At 37.0% G+C, this 15,344-nt stretch overlaps 1 protein-coding gene across 1 annotated transcript; it reads right to left on the bottom strand.

Moving 5' to 3' along the window:
* Positions 1-6,786: 6,786 nt before the first annotated feature.
* On the bottom strand, positions 6,787-9,549 carry LOC149644097 (uncharacterized protein F54H12.2-like). The gene is made up of 3 exons (XM_089850498.1): positions 9,350-9,549; positions 8,671-9,232; positions 6,787-7,095 (listed from the first exon to the last, which is right to left on the bottom strand). Exons 1-3 carry the CDS (start codon positions 9,547-9,549, stop codon positions 6,787-6,789), a joined length of 1,071 nt encoding a protein of 356 aa, XP_089706624.1.
* Positions 9,550-15,344: the final 5,795 nt, after the last annotated feature.

Raw genomic sequence — 15,344 nt, 5'->3', positions numbered from 1 at the left:
AATAATTAAAATAATTATGGAAAATGTGATCTCAATAATTTTGACGTTTATTTGAAATAATGTACACAGAATGTAATCACAAAAATGGATTAAATTAAGAAATAATAAGCGAGGCTATTTTTCAAAACTGCCATTGATGTTATTTAAATTTGTGAAAATTAGGCAAACATTTATTTTGATGCAATTCTATAGTCATAGTCATTGATTTTTAATGACAAAATGTTTAGTAAAAATTACTCTTGCATTTAGTTCCTTTCACAATTTCTAGACTTCATCTTCCGTCGCATGTTGTTTGCAATTGTTGCAATTAAGCTTGGAAGGAATTTAAAAGGTATTCTTTACAAATATCTCTGGCATCTGTTTAAAATGCATGGCATGTGTTTTCCATTTCTTCTTTCAAACTATTCTTCATACTATATTCTTCATTTGTGTTTAGTTTTGATACTGTTTCTAATCAATCATTTCGGAATGTTTTCTCTTCTAGCAGCAATACCCGAATAACTTCTTTCGATTGAAACCAAGCATTGTTTATGTTAAGTGTCTGAGTACCTTTTGTAGCCATTGTAATGAGTGTTTGCGTAGCTTTACATTCGGTGCCAATTTTCGCTGTTTCAATACTAATTCTATCCATGCAGGGTGTCATGACTTTATCTACAAGCGCAGGGTTACCTTCAGTTGGTTTTGATTTAATTGCTGTTTCTCTTTCATTATCATCAGAAGCTTGAACATGTACTAGATTTATATCGTCATGTACTGTTATTAGAATTTTAGAATTTGAGCTCTCTTCAAGCTCGTTATGTAAAATTGTTCCAAGAATTGGTACTGAATGTGATTTAAGTAACATCCTTTTTCTCCCTTTAGTAACAATAACATCGTCGTCACTAAAATGTTTTGAACAAATAACGGAAACTTTGTTCGGTTTCCACTGTTTACCACGATTTGTAGCCAGAATCCACTTTTCAGTAAGATCATCATTACCTTTATGTTGGGAAAAACTTAGCCAAATACCCCAGTCGCCCAAAAAGGCACTTTTTGTTAAGGTTTACAATACCTTTCGGAAATAAATGTAAACTGTAAGAACCATCTTGGGCTAGATTGTCACTACAACTTGAACATCCAAGAATGACGCATCGTTTATTGTATGGCATTGTAAATAGATTCTGAACACGTGCTTATTACTTGCAACAGGTAGTTTAGTAAAGAAATTACTTAAAAGACTAAACTTATATTAAGATCAAGAATAAGGTTACAAACAGGACATTAATGCCGAAATTATACTGTTTGTCGTCCCTTCTAAGAGAGAGCCTGAACATGTTTTTCCTATAGATGTCGCTTGAAACAGTACAAACTTCCTATACCGCCACTTTTAAAATTATTATTTGATTGTTTCCTGCAATTTAAGTCGTTATCTGAGAAAAAAAAATAAAGAAATATTGCAAATATAACTGTTATTCTTTGAATTTTCTTATTTTTTTGCTTTAAAACCACGGAGAAAGGTCTATAAATGTATAAACTAAATTTACCGTATTGCCCGGTTTCATTAGCAACGTTCAGCTAGGTGTACCATAAAGGCGCAAAATTACAATTCGGCATTAAACCGAGAACTTGGTAGTGATTGCTGAACGCACTCACACTTTTAAAACATTGAGACGAGAAGAAGTAAGCGAATTTAGCCTTATACTTATTGTCATGGAATATGATTTTAAATGGAAAATTTATTAGCAAATAGAATTTATTTAGCCTTTAATTACATTATTAGTAGTCTTTCAAGCACCAACAGCTTATATTTTCACTTTGAAATCTTTTTAACGTCTTTTTCAAAATATATCCCTTAAGCCTCGGTTCATGAACGCAGCTTTCTTTAATGGCTGCAGCTAAGGCTTAGGGGTAGTAGAAAGAAGGCAGCTCCTACCGCTTGGTTGGTGAGGAAAAATATTAAAATTACGGTACAGGCCCGTAATTAAGATAAACAAGGTTTAAAGACTCTTAAAATTAATAAGTCTTAAGATTATTCCAGTGCAACCTTTTCTTGGGCCTGTTTTTCAATCCCGTTAATATTTTTTACTATTAAAATCAGCTTCCATCATTCCATGAATGTGAAAATAGTCCGTGTGTGAAAGAAAGATTAGTACCATAACAATAATTGTTTTTATTTCAAATTGTAGTTAAGAAAATGGATAAACTATTCTATATTTCTGAGAACTGTAACGTTACGGTGCACCATGTGCACCTTAACAATAATGGACGTGAGGAAGGCGGTGGAGGGGGCCGCATTTCAACGGGGGCAATGGGCCTCCCTCAAAGTCGTGGAGGCCACGGAGGTCCTGGAGGTCATGAAGGCCGTGGGGGCCGCGGAGGCCACGTAGGCCGTGGGGGCCGCGGAGGCACGTAGGCCGTGGGGGCCGCGGAGGCCACGTAGGGCGTGGAGGCCGCGGAGGCCACGTAGGGCGTGGAGGCCGCGGAGGTCGTGTTGGCCGCGGAGGTCGTGTTGGCCGCGGAGGTCGTGTTGGCCATAGCGGTCGCAACGCCAGAGGCCGGCGTTGCAATAATTGCGATCGCTATGGCCATTTGGCACGCGACTGTTGGAGCCGCGTTCGTGGTATAAAACTTGTTTGATACTTAAATGTCAAAATGTACAAATTATTATTCAATTCTGTTGAAAGGGGTCCAAGATGGCCAAGAAACTCCGTTGGCGGAGGTTCCGCGTGGGGAGGCGCCTACCCCTCCTCAAGGCGCTGGAGTGCAGCCCCCCCAGCCTCAAGGCGCTGGGGAGGAGCCGGCCCAGCCTGAAGGCGTTGGGGAGGAGCCGGCCCAGCCTGAAGGCGTTGGGGAGGAGCCGCTGGAGGAGGAGGGCATGTCCCTCGATGAACTGGAGGCCGAGATAAATTCGTAAGCTTTATGTCCTAAAAAGAGTGGTAGGACCAAATAACAGTGAGTTGGTTTGCTTCAGATGCAACTTTGAGTCGAAATTATTCTTTGAGATTTTCCTGTCCAGGTCACCTTTTACAAACTATAATTTAAAATTTATTAAAAAGGAATGTAAAGGAAATTTCTAAACTCGCCCCACGTGGCCATAAAAACCTTGGTAAATAGTTAAATACTTAAACTACTCTAGTACCTGAGGTTCATTCATACTTTATTATAATAACTGAATAAATAACGAAAGACTAAACTAAAAATATCGACTTGTATTTAGTACAAATTAAAGAAATTAAATAATAATTAGTTGCGATGATGAAGTCCAATATCAGGGTCAAAGCCCTACGCTCGAGCGAACTACAACATCTTAGTAGTGGAGAATGACTGACTTATTATCATAAGCAATCTACCTTTATATAGTTAGGGAAAGGTCAAAGGTAACACAGGGTGTTAATCCTCTATATAAATCATACACCCCTGGAGTAGAAACTCGGGAGGTCCCTAAACTATTACGGAAGGTTACAATAAATTAATATTTATTAAATTCAGTCAAAAACGGTGGCAAAAAAGTCATAAAACATTTTCGACTCAAAATTCGTCAATAGAGCCAACTGTACTTTGGTTCTCCCAGCATTTTTTGGTATACCCTGTATAGTAGGTTTCCTGTTTTCTCTTCTGGGAGAGGGGTTCAATTCTTTAAAAATATTTTGCATGTGATAAAAATTAACTAATGGGCTAGTGTCTATCTCAAACAATAAAATTTGCAGCTATTTATATCTCTCGCTGCCATAAAATTGCCTGCTGACTCGCGACATTGACATTAACCCTTTAGAAATACGTATCACAGCTAAAACAATAACAGAATTGGACCTTCATCATTATAATTTAAATCACACTTTTAAACCATTTCCTTACAGGATTGGCAATAAAAATAACATTTAATTTTTTTTGTAAATAATTTCTTTTTCCTTTTTTTTCAAGTGTTATTTTTTTAAATGTAAATTTTTATTTTAAACTACAATTGTTTAAAATTATAACTTTTTTTTTATTACAAAAATGTTCTAAAATTTTTTTAAAATAAAAGAGTTATAAAAAAAAATAGTCGATGTTTTTTCTCGCATAATCCCTGTGTATTTTATATGGTAACGTTGAAAGGACCGCGCTAATGTAAACAGCTGCGGTGTTCAAAACACAATGAAGTGGTAGTTCTCCCTCAGATTTCCGTTGTTGAAATTTTGATATGATGAAAATATCATCCTTGATTTTTCACATTTAACTTTCTTTCAGCTTTACCGTAGGATTTTGATGTCAATTTTTCACATGGTGAATACACTACCGTTGATTATCACCGCCTTAATAATTTGGATAGATATTTTTTTACTTATGGAGATATCAAGTTCATGTTTAAAAGGAAACCCTTAATTAACGTAGGATTGTGTTTCGGCAGTGTACATTTGGGTTATAAATGACTTTCAATATATACTTAACCTTAATTGCAATTTTTAGTGGGTTTAGAATCTTATTTTACCTTAAACTTTCGAATTTCGCGCCTATTAATGTACTTTAAAGATAATTTAAATTAACTAAGCATGAGATAGAAAACATGGGGCTATACTAACAGCTTGTGCAGTTTTAATCTTAATTAAGTATTTTATTTCAAAGTTACTCGAGTTCTCATCCAAATATGTATATTTAATGTTTAAATTCACGTTAATTATACTTAATTAAGTTGAAATTAATGAAGGATTGAGGTTTGGGGCTATACTAACAGCTTGTGCAGTTTTAATCTTAATTAAGTATTTTATTTCAAAGTTACTCGAGTTCTCATCCAAATATGTATATTTAATGTTTAAATTCACGTTAATTATACTTAATTAAGTTGAAATTAATGAAGGATTGAGGTTTGGCAGTGTTGATTTAGCTTATAAAATGAGTTTCAAATCACCTTAATTGTAAAGTTTAGAAGAGTTTTTCATTCTTGCCAACACAATAAGTTCAATTTTTATCATACCGTGTGCTAGATTTGCGGTAACATAAAGATCATCTATAACATATGTTAATGAATGATGTGATTCTATAGTTTAGCAACTTTGGCTTCAATAACAGTAATTAAATTAAATACCTAAACAATTCATAGCAATTTAGACAAATAAACAAACGGCAATGTGAACTGTGGAGATAGCGAACAACGTAAGCCTCCGTTGCTGACGTGGTTACGTTGGAAAAATCTGCGCTGATGTAAACATGGAAATTATTTGACTAATTAAATTACATAACGACACTGTCCTCCTGGATTAATCAGCACCACTGTTACTTATATTTATGAATTAACAAAATCCACTGTTGGTAACATATAGTTAAACTGCGCTAACGTAAACACCACGACTCTTTTAACTGCCGTAAGGAAAACATTTTAAACTTTTTGTCATCTTACCAGGTGAAAAGCACTATCTTTATTTCAACACCTTATTAATTTGAATAGGTACGCCATTTTTTACATCAAATTGGAAGCGCACACGGTGAATACAGCATAAAAACCCTAGGGTTAACCCGGTTAGACTATGTTTCTAGCATAAAATTGAGCAGACTATACACAGGATTCCAAAACAAATGAGAGCTGGAAATCAGCCTTTTTAATAATCTTTAAAGAGGAAAGACACTACATGAGACTATAATTACACAGAGTAACTAAAATAGGGTAATGGCAGCTCTCTGTCTTTGACTGTATTAAGCTCTATGGGGAAATAACATGGGGTGCCATTAGTCTATACAACTTAAGCCTTGGCCGTAAAGAACGTCGAAAAACTTACTTTAAATTATATTAAAACCTCTATTAACTGTAATTATTTACCTGAATTACTTTTCTAGACTAAAATTCGACCTGAGAACGAAGTAATTCTTATTAAGGATGCTATAGTTAATTAGAAAATACGTATAAAGGTGTTCAAGCTCGGATGAAATACCAAAGTAATTTGTTAGCGTCAACTGCTAAGAAATTAGGAAAATCAGCAAGAAAATCAACATTTGAAATTTATCAACGTAACTTGTTAGTACGCACAAACTTAAGCCCTTCTAGTTGTCAACGAGAACGAAATCAAGAAATAGGTTTAAGCGCGCTTTAAGGTTAGGCTGACTTCTGACCCAAAAGTAATCTTTTGATGTACTTTGTTAATTAGTTAAAGTACAATACTTAGATTTCATTAATTAAAAATCGAAACAGGTAAGTTTCCGATTTAATAAATGCTTGTTAATTTAGAAGTATCCCGAAAACTAACTTCGCTATAGTTTTTCCGTATGGCCGGCTTCAATTGCCTTAAAAAACCGAAATTTTTTAATGCTTTTTCTATGGGACGCTAACCCTAAAAACTGTGAATTTTCCTTTAACATTACGGAAGGGTGTCATGTCATATCTACAAGGGCCTACCGGCCCTGTAGAATATTCAGATATCATACGATCATTAACATTTTTATTTTTAGTAAATCGTTTTATTATATCAAACATTTTAACACCCCTACATCTATACAACGAGAAATAGACACAATACCCACCACAAGTTTGACTTAATTCCCCCTGTAGTTGGCGTGAATTAAACGTAACAGTTAGGCTGTTTCGCTCTACAAAATCGTTAAATTTAAATAAATCCGGAGGATTTCCATAGCTTTCAAAGAATTCAGTATTCTTTTTCCTCGAAATGTATATAGCCGTCCAATGTTCTCCTCCCCCTTTAGACGTATCAGTGTTCACAATAAATAGCGATGGAAATGTTTTAACAGTTAGTGGTAATTTATCCGCCGGAAATATTCCACGGAACAAATTTCTAGTGTATGGATCGCGCCTTAATATTCTCTCAAGTTGTCGAGAGTCCATTATGAGCTTTGATCGAATAAAACGGCTCGGTTTTTGTCAATTTCAATCAAAGATTGGAATTCGGAATAGTAAACGACGGCAATTGTAGCCGGTAGCGCTTCGGCAAATATTAACTCCAATCGGACACTACCGTTCTTTATAAAGTTGAAACTTTCAGTCGAACTACCATTCAGGTCGGGGGTCAAGTCGAATACGAAAAGAGAATTACCATTGGCGAACTCGTCACGGTCAATGAAATTACCCTCGTCGATATTCCATTGTCCGGTTTGAAGAAAGAGATTGGCGTACGATCTCATACATAGGTTATCCTTAAAGTTGGGGTTTAAGGGTTTATGGGGTACGCTAACCCCATCAACGGATAAGGTGATTTGAGTGGTATCGTTCCTTTCAACCGAATTCCCAATGGACCGAAATCCCATTCGACCGAAAATCCCGCAATGATTTTAGATTTCCAGCCCAATGGCTATATTCCCGATGGATCGAAATCCCAATCGTCCGAATATGCCCCTAAAAATACATCATTATAACTTGAAACACTGTAGCCGTCAGCAATTCGGTGGTGTAGTGGAAACGGTGTTGGACTAAGAAGCGATAGGTTGTTGGTTCGAATCTCCGAAAGGTATGTTAATAATATTAAAAGTAAATATTTCGTGATACTAATTAAAACGCTCACTTTCATTCCTTTCAAGGCAAGAGATATATAGAATTAATAAACAAATTGTGCTTAAAATGAAGTACAGTCTTAATGGTAGTTCCATCAATGTCTTTAAGTTTTAAATTAAAATTATAATATTTTGGTTTCGGGTGGGTTAGGTTAGGTTAGGTTAGGTTAGGTTAGGTTAGGTAAGGTAAGGTTAGGTTAGGTTAGGTTAGGTTAGGTTTGATTCCGATAATTCGTTGACACCTTTTCCAAAATATGCTCCTTTTAATTAGCTTTCACCTTTTCCAAAATATTCTCCCTTTAAATAGCTACCACCTTTTCCAAAACATTCCCCCTTTAATTAGCTGCAACCTTTTCGAAAAGATTTTCCTATTATTTAGCAGACACCTTTTCCAAAATATTCTCCTACTAATTAGCTGCCACATTTTCCAAAACATTCTCCTATTAATTAGCTGCCACCTTTTCCAAAATATTCTCCCATAATTTAGCTGCAACCTTTTCCAAAACATTCTCCTACTAATTAGCTGCCACATTTTCCAAAACATTCTCCTACTAATTAGCTGCCACATTTTCCAAAATATTCTCCTTTTAATTAGCTGCCACATTTTCCAAAATATTCTCCTTTTAATTAGCTGCCACCTTTTCCAAAATATTCTCCTATTAATTAGCTGCCACCTTTTCCAAAAATTCTCTAATTAATTATCTGACATCTTTTCCAAAATATTTCTATTATTGCTAATAAATTGTTCGTGGTAAGAGGCGGGCTTTTAATTCTCATATAAATAATCTTTTTACCTCGAAACAAGTTTGGGTTAGGTTAGGTTAGGTTAGGTTAGGTTACGTTTGGTTAGGTTAGGTTAGGTTAGGCTAGGGTAGGTGAGGTTCGCCGTAATTAAAACGCTGTTAAAATAAGTGCAGTAATACATTTTCAACTCACATTTATTTTAACAATAATAAGTTGTGAAATTAAAAATATATTTAATGCAAAACCACACAGTATGTCTTCGTCCAGTTCAATAGAATTTCGGTCCAATGGGACTATAATAAAATCGCACCTTTGGCTACGTTCGGTCGAATGGGACACCGCAAAAAAAGCCGTACTGTCGAATGGGAATTCGGTTCAATGGGACCAAAGCATTTGAGTCACCGCTTCATTTTTAAAATTAAAAGGCGACACTTTATAATCACCCAAAAACGCGTTCTGGTCTATAAATCCAATTACAACTTTATTCGGTTGTTGACCGCTAAATAAATTGTCTTTGACTGCTATTTTACTTCCTTGAGATATGGAAAACGTATTACATTCCGTACGTGTTATGGGGTATTTCATCGTGGCCAATTCCAGGGTTTTGGCGTGTGATATCATAATCTCGGGGGTTAGTTTAACTCTTCTTATGAATAACGAAGCGTGGGTAAATATAACTTTCGCTTTATTTCCATCCGCATGTAAGCAGAATTCGTTGGGACTTTTGATAAATTTAAAATTCACATCGACCAGATTGGGGATAAAGCGATTTTGCTGACATATATCGGCGTGTACGACGCCAATCAAGTCTATAACCCCATTTTGGGCGAATTCACTCCGTTTCAAAAACCCTTCATTTTCGGAAAAGTCGTCAAAATGTCCCGCCGTATCTTTGTAGAATAGTGCCCCGGTCAAAAAACTCTTTTTCGCTGGACCACCAAATGTCAATAGCGTTTGAATCATGCTCTTGAATGCGTATTGTTGAGGACATGATGTAACTGATCTATCATTCAACGATACGTATAGTTCACTAAAAAGACTGGAGAGTAATAGGTTTTCGGGTCCAACTTTATCCGCCTGAGTAGTTATATCACCATTCGCATCGTACACAGCGGCTTTAGGTAGAGACCCATCCGCTTTAACCACTTTTACTTACAGGAGCGTGTTTTTCAAGTCCATGTATGTCTCGGAGTTCCCGGTGACGGGAAATATAATAGCCTGATTTTCATCCACATTGGAGGCAGAGTTATACTCCACCCATTGACTTCCTACTATCCCAGTTTGGGTATAGGGTACGTGAAAAACATTTAGTTCCGAGCTGACGCTGTTCATAGAGTTTGGGTGTGCGAGCGACATTATGAAAATATATCCGGGTGTAAAGATGACGACCTTCTCTTCTTCTTAGCTCGAACAGAACTGATGATGGGTGACACTTTGCGTTTCCTTTTACGTCCGTTTCCAGTTAGCTTGGTCACTTCTTCGGCGGCCCTTCTCAATGTTTCCTTACCCGCTTCTTTACCCCTAGTTCTCAATGCTTGTTTAATGGGTACACCGCTTGTATAATCCGTCGCAATTTTCGCGCCAGTGTTTAAAAACTTTCGACCTAGGAACGTGGCACCCCTTTTAAGTAATGGCATGGCCGATCTGAACGCCGAGGAGATAATTGACCCCAGGCCATAACCACGTTGCACGGCCAAACCTCTATATACTGGGATGGATCCATGTCCAATTTGATTTAGATAATAGTCCTCATAATCCTTAACAGAAACGTGACCCGTGTGGGTGGAGACATCCTTACACTTTGACAATCACGTCATAAATGGGGCGGAGATTGAATTCAACGTAGTTCTTATAACAAGTGCCAAGTTCTTCTGGGCCTGAAATGTAGAGTGACGTGAACTTTCCCACGTTCAAACTTAACCGGTTTACCCATTTCACTCATAATGTTTATTTCAATTGTTTGGAAGTGGTTTTTCGCTATGGGCATGTAATGGGGTTTAGCAAACTCTTTTTCCACCGTGTCACCATCTTTCCCGTTGATACTTATAATTCTTAAGAGAGGGACGTCAGAGTCTCCTACCGATCGAGACTGAATTATATCAGAGTATACGAATAAGGAGTGCATTCCAGCATCCATATCACAACTGAATGGGGCCGTCATAGAGGCGACCACAGTGAAGTCTTTTTTGTAATTCCTCGTGAACCCTAATATAGTGGCAATTTCGCTTGGGATATAAAGTTGGTTCGTCCCTTTTAACTCAACCATCACCCGTCGATTTGGTTTGTTGTATGAAAACTCAACCCTAGATTTTATTTTTTCAGTAGCACCAGCATCGTCGTCGGCTGACCATATTTCGAGTAATTCCTCTACAGAACCGTAATATCCGGGAGGTATAATTATCGATATACCCCGGTTTTCATTCACTCCGTTAATTGTCTGTCCACTTTCACCAACACCAGATCCCTCTTCTGGGAATTCATCCATTGCATCCGAAGCAACACCTACGAACGAATTATCCCAAATGTGAACTGCGCATTCCCTTTTTACATTATTCCAAGTTCTAGGATAGCTTATTTCAGCCAGAGCAACCTCGTGAGATCCCCCTAGAATTATAGGTTCTGGTAGATACGTTCTGAACTTGCTTATAGTATTTCCTTTGAAATATTGCGTTGACGAGTCAGAGGGTAGTGTGATGTAGAAACTCATTTTACGTCGATTTCTTGCACCCAGGAATCAAATTCGGAACTATACCCTCTCCACCGTACGAGGAGTTCTTTAGTACCGTCAGGTTTTTTACGTTTTCGTAATAGTTTTTCAATTTTAAATTTACAGTTTTCTAGGTCCTTGCCAACTCTCTGTATTTCCTCTTTGTAGAACACACCGGAAATGAGCTCGGAGTTCAAATCCTTCAGTTTATATACCGGTGGATCTCTCGGGATTCGTTCTGTTACTTTGAATAGTTCTTCGGTATAATTGGCCAAATACCCTTTTTCAAACGTTCTTTTATTTTTGCTTATTCTAACTAAATCATCAATTTCAAAGGGGTATGAAACTGGCGGCGAAAAGTTTACTTTTCCGTACAAATTTAATCAGATTTCTTTCGAATTTTGCTCTGTCACTTCAGTGGGTTTGCATTTAATTGATTTGTGGTAGTTGTTATTATACGATTCCAATAAGTCGGGTAATACGTCAATGTATTTGTAGGTGTCGTTTTGCGTAAAATATCGGTACATTCGCTCCTTCAAGGTTCGATTAAATCGTTCAACTATACTGCATTTCACTTCCGAGTGTGTGGCGAAAAACTTGATATCCAAACGTTTCAATTCACTTTGCAGTTCTTTATTTAGAAATTCATTCCCATGATCTGACTGAACAATCTTGGGTTTTCTACCAGACTCTAAAACGGATCTAAACGCCGCAACCATCGTAGGTCCTTTCTTGTCTTTAATAGCGACGGCGAAAGCAAATTTACTGAATACGTCAATACAGCACAGTAGAAATCTATATCCGTCATTATGACGCTTAATGTTTTGCATGTCTGCCAGATCAAGTTGCCATTGTTCATCTATACCGTACACAATAGTCTTGTTCCTTCTGAAGTTGTGCCTCGCGGGTTTGTGTAGCGTGTACGTATCTTGACGTTGTAGGAACTCAATAACATCATTTAAGGAAACGTTAATCCCCTTTTCTCTCGCAGCCCTATATAGTCCTTGTACACCTCCGAAGCTCCCCAGATCATTTTCATTGAAGTATATTTCTTCTAGTTTATCCATTAGTCGTGCAGTTTAAGGTTTTTTGAGTATACCAATAAGCGAAATCAGATAACTCGATAATTATAATAAGAAATAATATCAAAAGCGCCGTAATAACTTTGGGATTATTTAAAAATGAAACGGACAGGGAGGCTAGAAGCCCTGTGGGAGAAAGGTCGTTACATCCTTCCATGATAACGTGTAAGTAATTTGTGAAAGAAATGAAACGTGGTATTGATATATATTCTTTATTTCAAGTTTATCCAGGTGTGGAGACCATTATCGTAGTAGGAATCCGGGGTTGGGGGATAATAATCAATGCTCGGTAAATCGCTTTTAGATACATCGAGATAGGTATTTGGTACAACACTCGTAGAGCCTCCAAAGGGGAATTTGTTTCTCACGATAGTTTTTGGTACATTTTCTTTTATTAACATTTCGTAAAACTGATTTATTCCAACGACAGTGTGTTTCGGTTTACTTTTATAACCTTTAACGGATTCGTGTAAAATATCCATAATATTCGACCCGACGATTGGTTGCCCCCTGTATATGAGTTCCCCGTTGGGAGACCAGTTAATCTTGGAGTTGATATCAATCCACTTGTATAAGGCAATGGCTGGTTTGAGGTGTGAATCTGTTATTGTCATGGCTATTTCAGAATACCAATCTTTCTTTTTCAGTTGTTTAACAGGTTTCTTCTTTTTTCTTTTGTTAATAGCACTCGTTAGTAAATGATTGTACATGTTAACTTTTTGCGTCTGGTTCAATTTGTTGTCTACCAAAACAGTCTTCGTATCCACATTTTCACCAAGTTCAACTTTTGGTTGTGAGTTTAATCGACGGTAAACCTCTTCAGGTACCAATATCATCTTTCTAGCCATTTTTAATTGCTCTGCTTATAGCCGCACCGGCAGCACTGCTAACAAGTGATAAGAGGGGTGCTAACAAAAGAGGTAAAAATTCACCTTTTTGAATTAGGATCTTTTTTCGTTTTGCTACAGTGCTTTGTTTAGATAACTTCCGTAACATTAGACAGTGCTTCTTCAATCGTTTCTTCTGGTCATCTGATAACTTCACGTTGCCGCGTAGGACATTTATACAACATTCCACTATGGCCTTGAAAGAGTCATTACTAGCGTGCTTGATAGCGTATTTTCTCTGACACGCATTACAAGTAGTCAGATACTTTAAGAAATGTTGATGCGTATGCACTCTTTTCATTTTGGAATATAGACTGCGGCTTCTTCGCCTGGTATGAGTCCCGTCCGTAGTCTATGATCATCTGACGTCGTTGGCTTTAAATCAACCCATAAATACCCAAAATCTCTAGCAATTGCCTGATGGAACGCGTCAATGACGTATTTACTATTAGTGGGACAAATCTGTTTGGCTAAATGAAATATAGCCGATTTATCTCGGGGGGGATTTGAATATTATCAAGTAGTGGGCGTTTAAATTTAATGTTCTAATTTCCTTCCCGGGGTAATATAAATTTTGCATCAAAATAAAAACAGATGTGTTTTTATGGTGCGAGCCCCGTATGAACAAATTAGTTACATCTTTGTTATTAGATATTTCACAAAGTAAATCATCAAGTATAAAAAAATTCTTGATATTGGGGTCTAATATATTCACATTTAATATACCTTCGTGAAATTCTACAGAAGGCGTGTGATCTAATACCGAATTAAATAATTTCGGATGATATTCAGTGTAACACCATATTATCCTATCTGGAGAGGGTGATATACATATATCTTTATACTTTATAAGGTTAGCTACAAAGTATGATTTTCCCGATTGTGTCGCCCCGGCTATGAGACCGTTAAATAGGTGTTGTAAGCAGAAGTCCATTTTAAGGAATGAATCACTTTTTAAGAATCAAGTTGTTTTTATTTACAAATATTCTTTAGCATTACATACGATTTGACCAATCATAGACTTACAAAATTCGTCACTTAAAAAAGTGCTTAGGGTAAATATCTTATAAATTTCAACATAATCAAGATTACTTATCGCGGTGTCAAAGTTCATTGAAACACGCATTTCCCACCCATTCAAACAATCGTGTTGAGTTTGAGAGGGGTGATCAATACTACATCCGTAACAACATTTACGGATGTTTGATTTCAATTGTTCTACAATAAAATTTTTTAATAACACACGTACTCGACACGCCTCGTTAAGAAATGTGACTACGTCTTTATACGTATCCATTAACGTTTTGGCAAGGTAGTGTCCAACGGCGAATCCCTTCTTTGTTGGGAAGAACTTGCCGTACATAGCACCTGTTCCAGGGTATAGTTCCCTGATGTCTATAATCTTACGGTCTCGATATGTTCGCAACTCCACACGCTTCGTTTCAGAACCGGTAAAGAACCATGATGTCTCCGGGGCGTCGTCGGTTTCGAAGAACTTGAATATTTCATCCTTCCTAGCGTATAGCTCGTGGAAATCAGACTGGTGAAGTATGAGTCCCGTAGAACTGTCTTTGAACCCTAGTCGTACGTCTAACTTCGGGGTAACCTCAATTACTTTTTCATCTGATAGGGAAATAGCACTACGGCAGACATTCTGTCAAATAGAAAAAGAAAGAAATCTAAGTTTTACATCCAAACTTTAATTTTAAAAAACACCAAGTCCACAAAAATTATACTTACATTGTACTTGTTGGATGGTCCTTCCTTCCTCGTCGGACATTAGAGAGATTGTGATGATGGTTTAACTCAGGGTCCTGGCTATTTATACTATTTAATAAGATCATCATCCTAGCTTTGACTGTACATTAATGGTGTTTACGCAGTGGGTTTTTTCGGAAAGATTATTCTCGAACAATCCACAACTTTGACTGTACATTTTACGTCATGGCCTTAAACAACGTTAACCTGGGTTTTATGGGGTATTTTAAATTTTCTGGAATGATCTAGAATAATCGGTAGAGCTGGGTTTTTACGGGGATTCTTTATCCCCCCCCCCAACGGCATCTGGAGTTTCATACCCCCTTAACCATTTGATTAATACCGGGGAAATTAATGGTTCAAATTTTAATCTAATTAACATATTAAAATACTGTTTATCACATTATTATCTGACTTTCGGACGAGTGAGTCGCACGGATTCTAGCTCCCGTTAAGCCTCGGCTCGACGGTGAAACGTTCTCAACCTGACTAAGGCTTAGTAAAGTTGACAATAAATTTTAATTTTTATTAATTTATATTCTACTTTAAATGAGTTGTAACAAATAATAAATGGACGAAGATTAAATTAAGTTAAGTTAGGATTGGAAACGAAGGACGCGTTAAAGATTCTCTAACTGTGACCAAGGCCCATTCCACCGCCGCAAACCCACGTCGCGCTTCGTCGCTGTCCTGAGAACGATCCACACCTGGAAATAG

Source organism: Phalangium opilio, unplaced genomic scaffold (assembly GCF_054372755.1).
Source record: "Phalangium opilio isolate 3A_F unplaced genomic scaffold, DU_Popi_V2 ptg000091l_1, whole genome shotgun sequence".
Lineage (NCBI taxonomy): Eukaryota > Metazoa > Arthropoda > Arachnida > Opiliones > Phalangiidae > Phalangium > Phalangium opilio.
This window is presented reverse-complemented; position numbering and strand designations above follow the sequence as displayed.

What these genes read in the sequence shown, in the direction of transcription:
- LOC149644097 (XM_089850498.1), bottom strand. Translation starts at nt 9,549, where the DNA reads ATGTCGCTCGCACACCCAAACTCTATGAACAGCGTCAGCTCGGAACTA. An exon ending in GACTTGAAAAACACGCTCCT is followed by an intron (nt 9,233 to 9,349) that starts GTAAGTAAAAGT and finishes ATTACTCTCCAG; the next exon opens with TCTTTTTAGTGAACTATACG. An exon ending in GTCAACAACCGAATAAAGTT is followed by an intron (nt 7,096 to 8,670) that starts GTAATTGGATTT and finishes CCCAACTTTAAG; the next exon opens with GATAACCTATGTATGAGATC.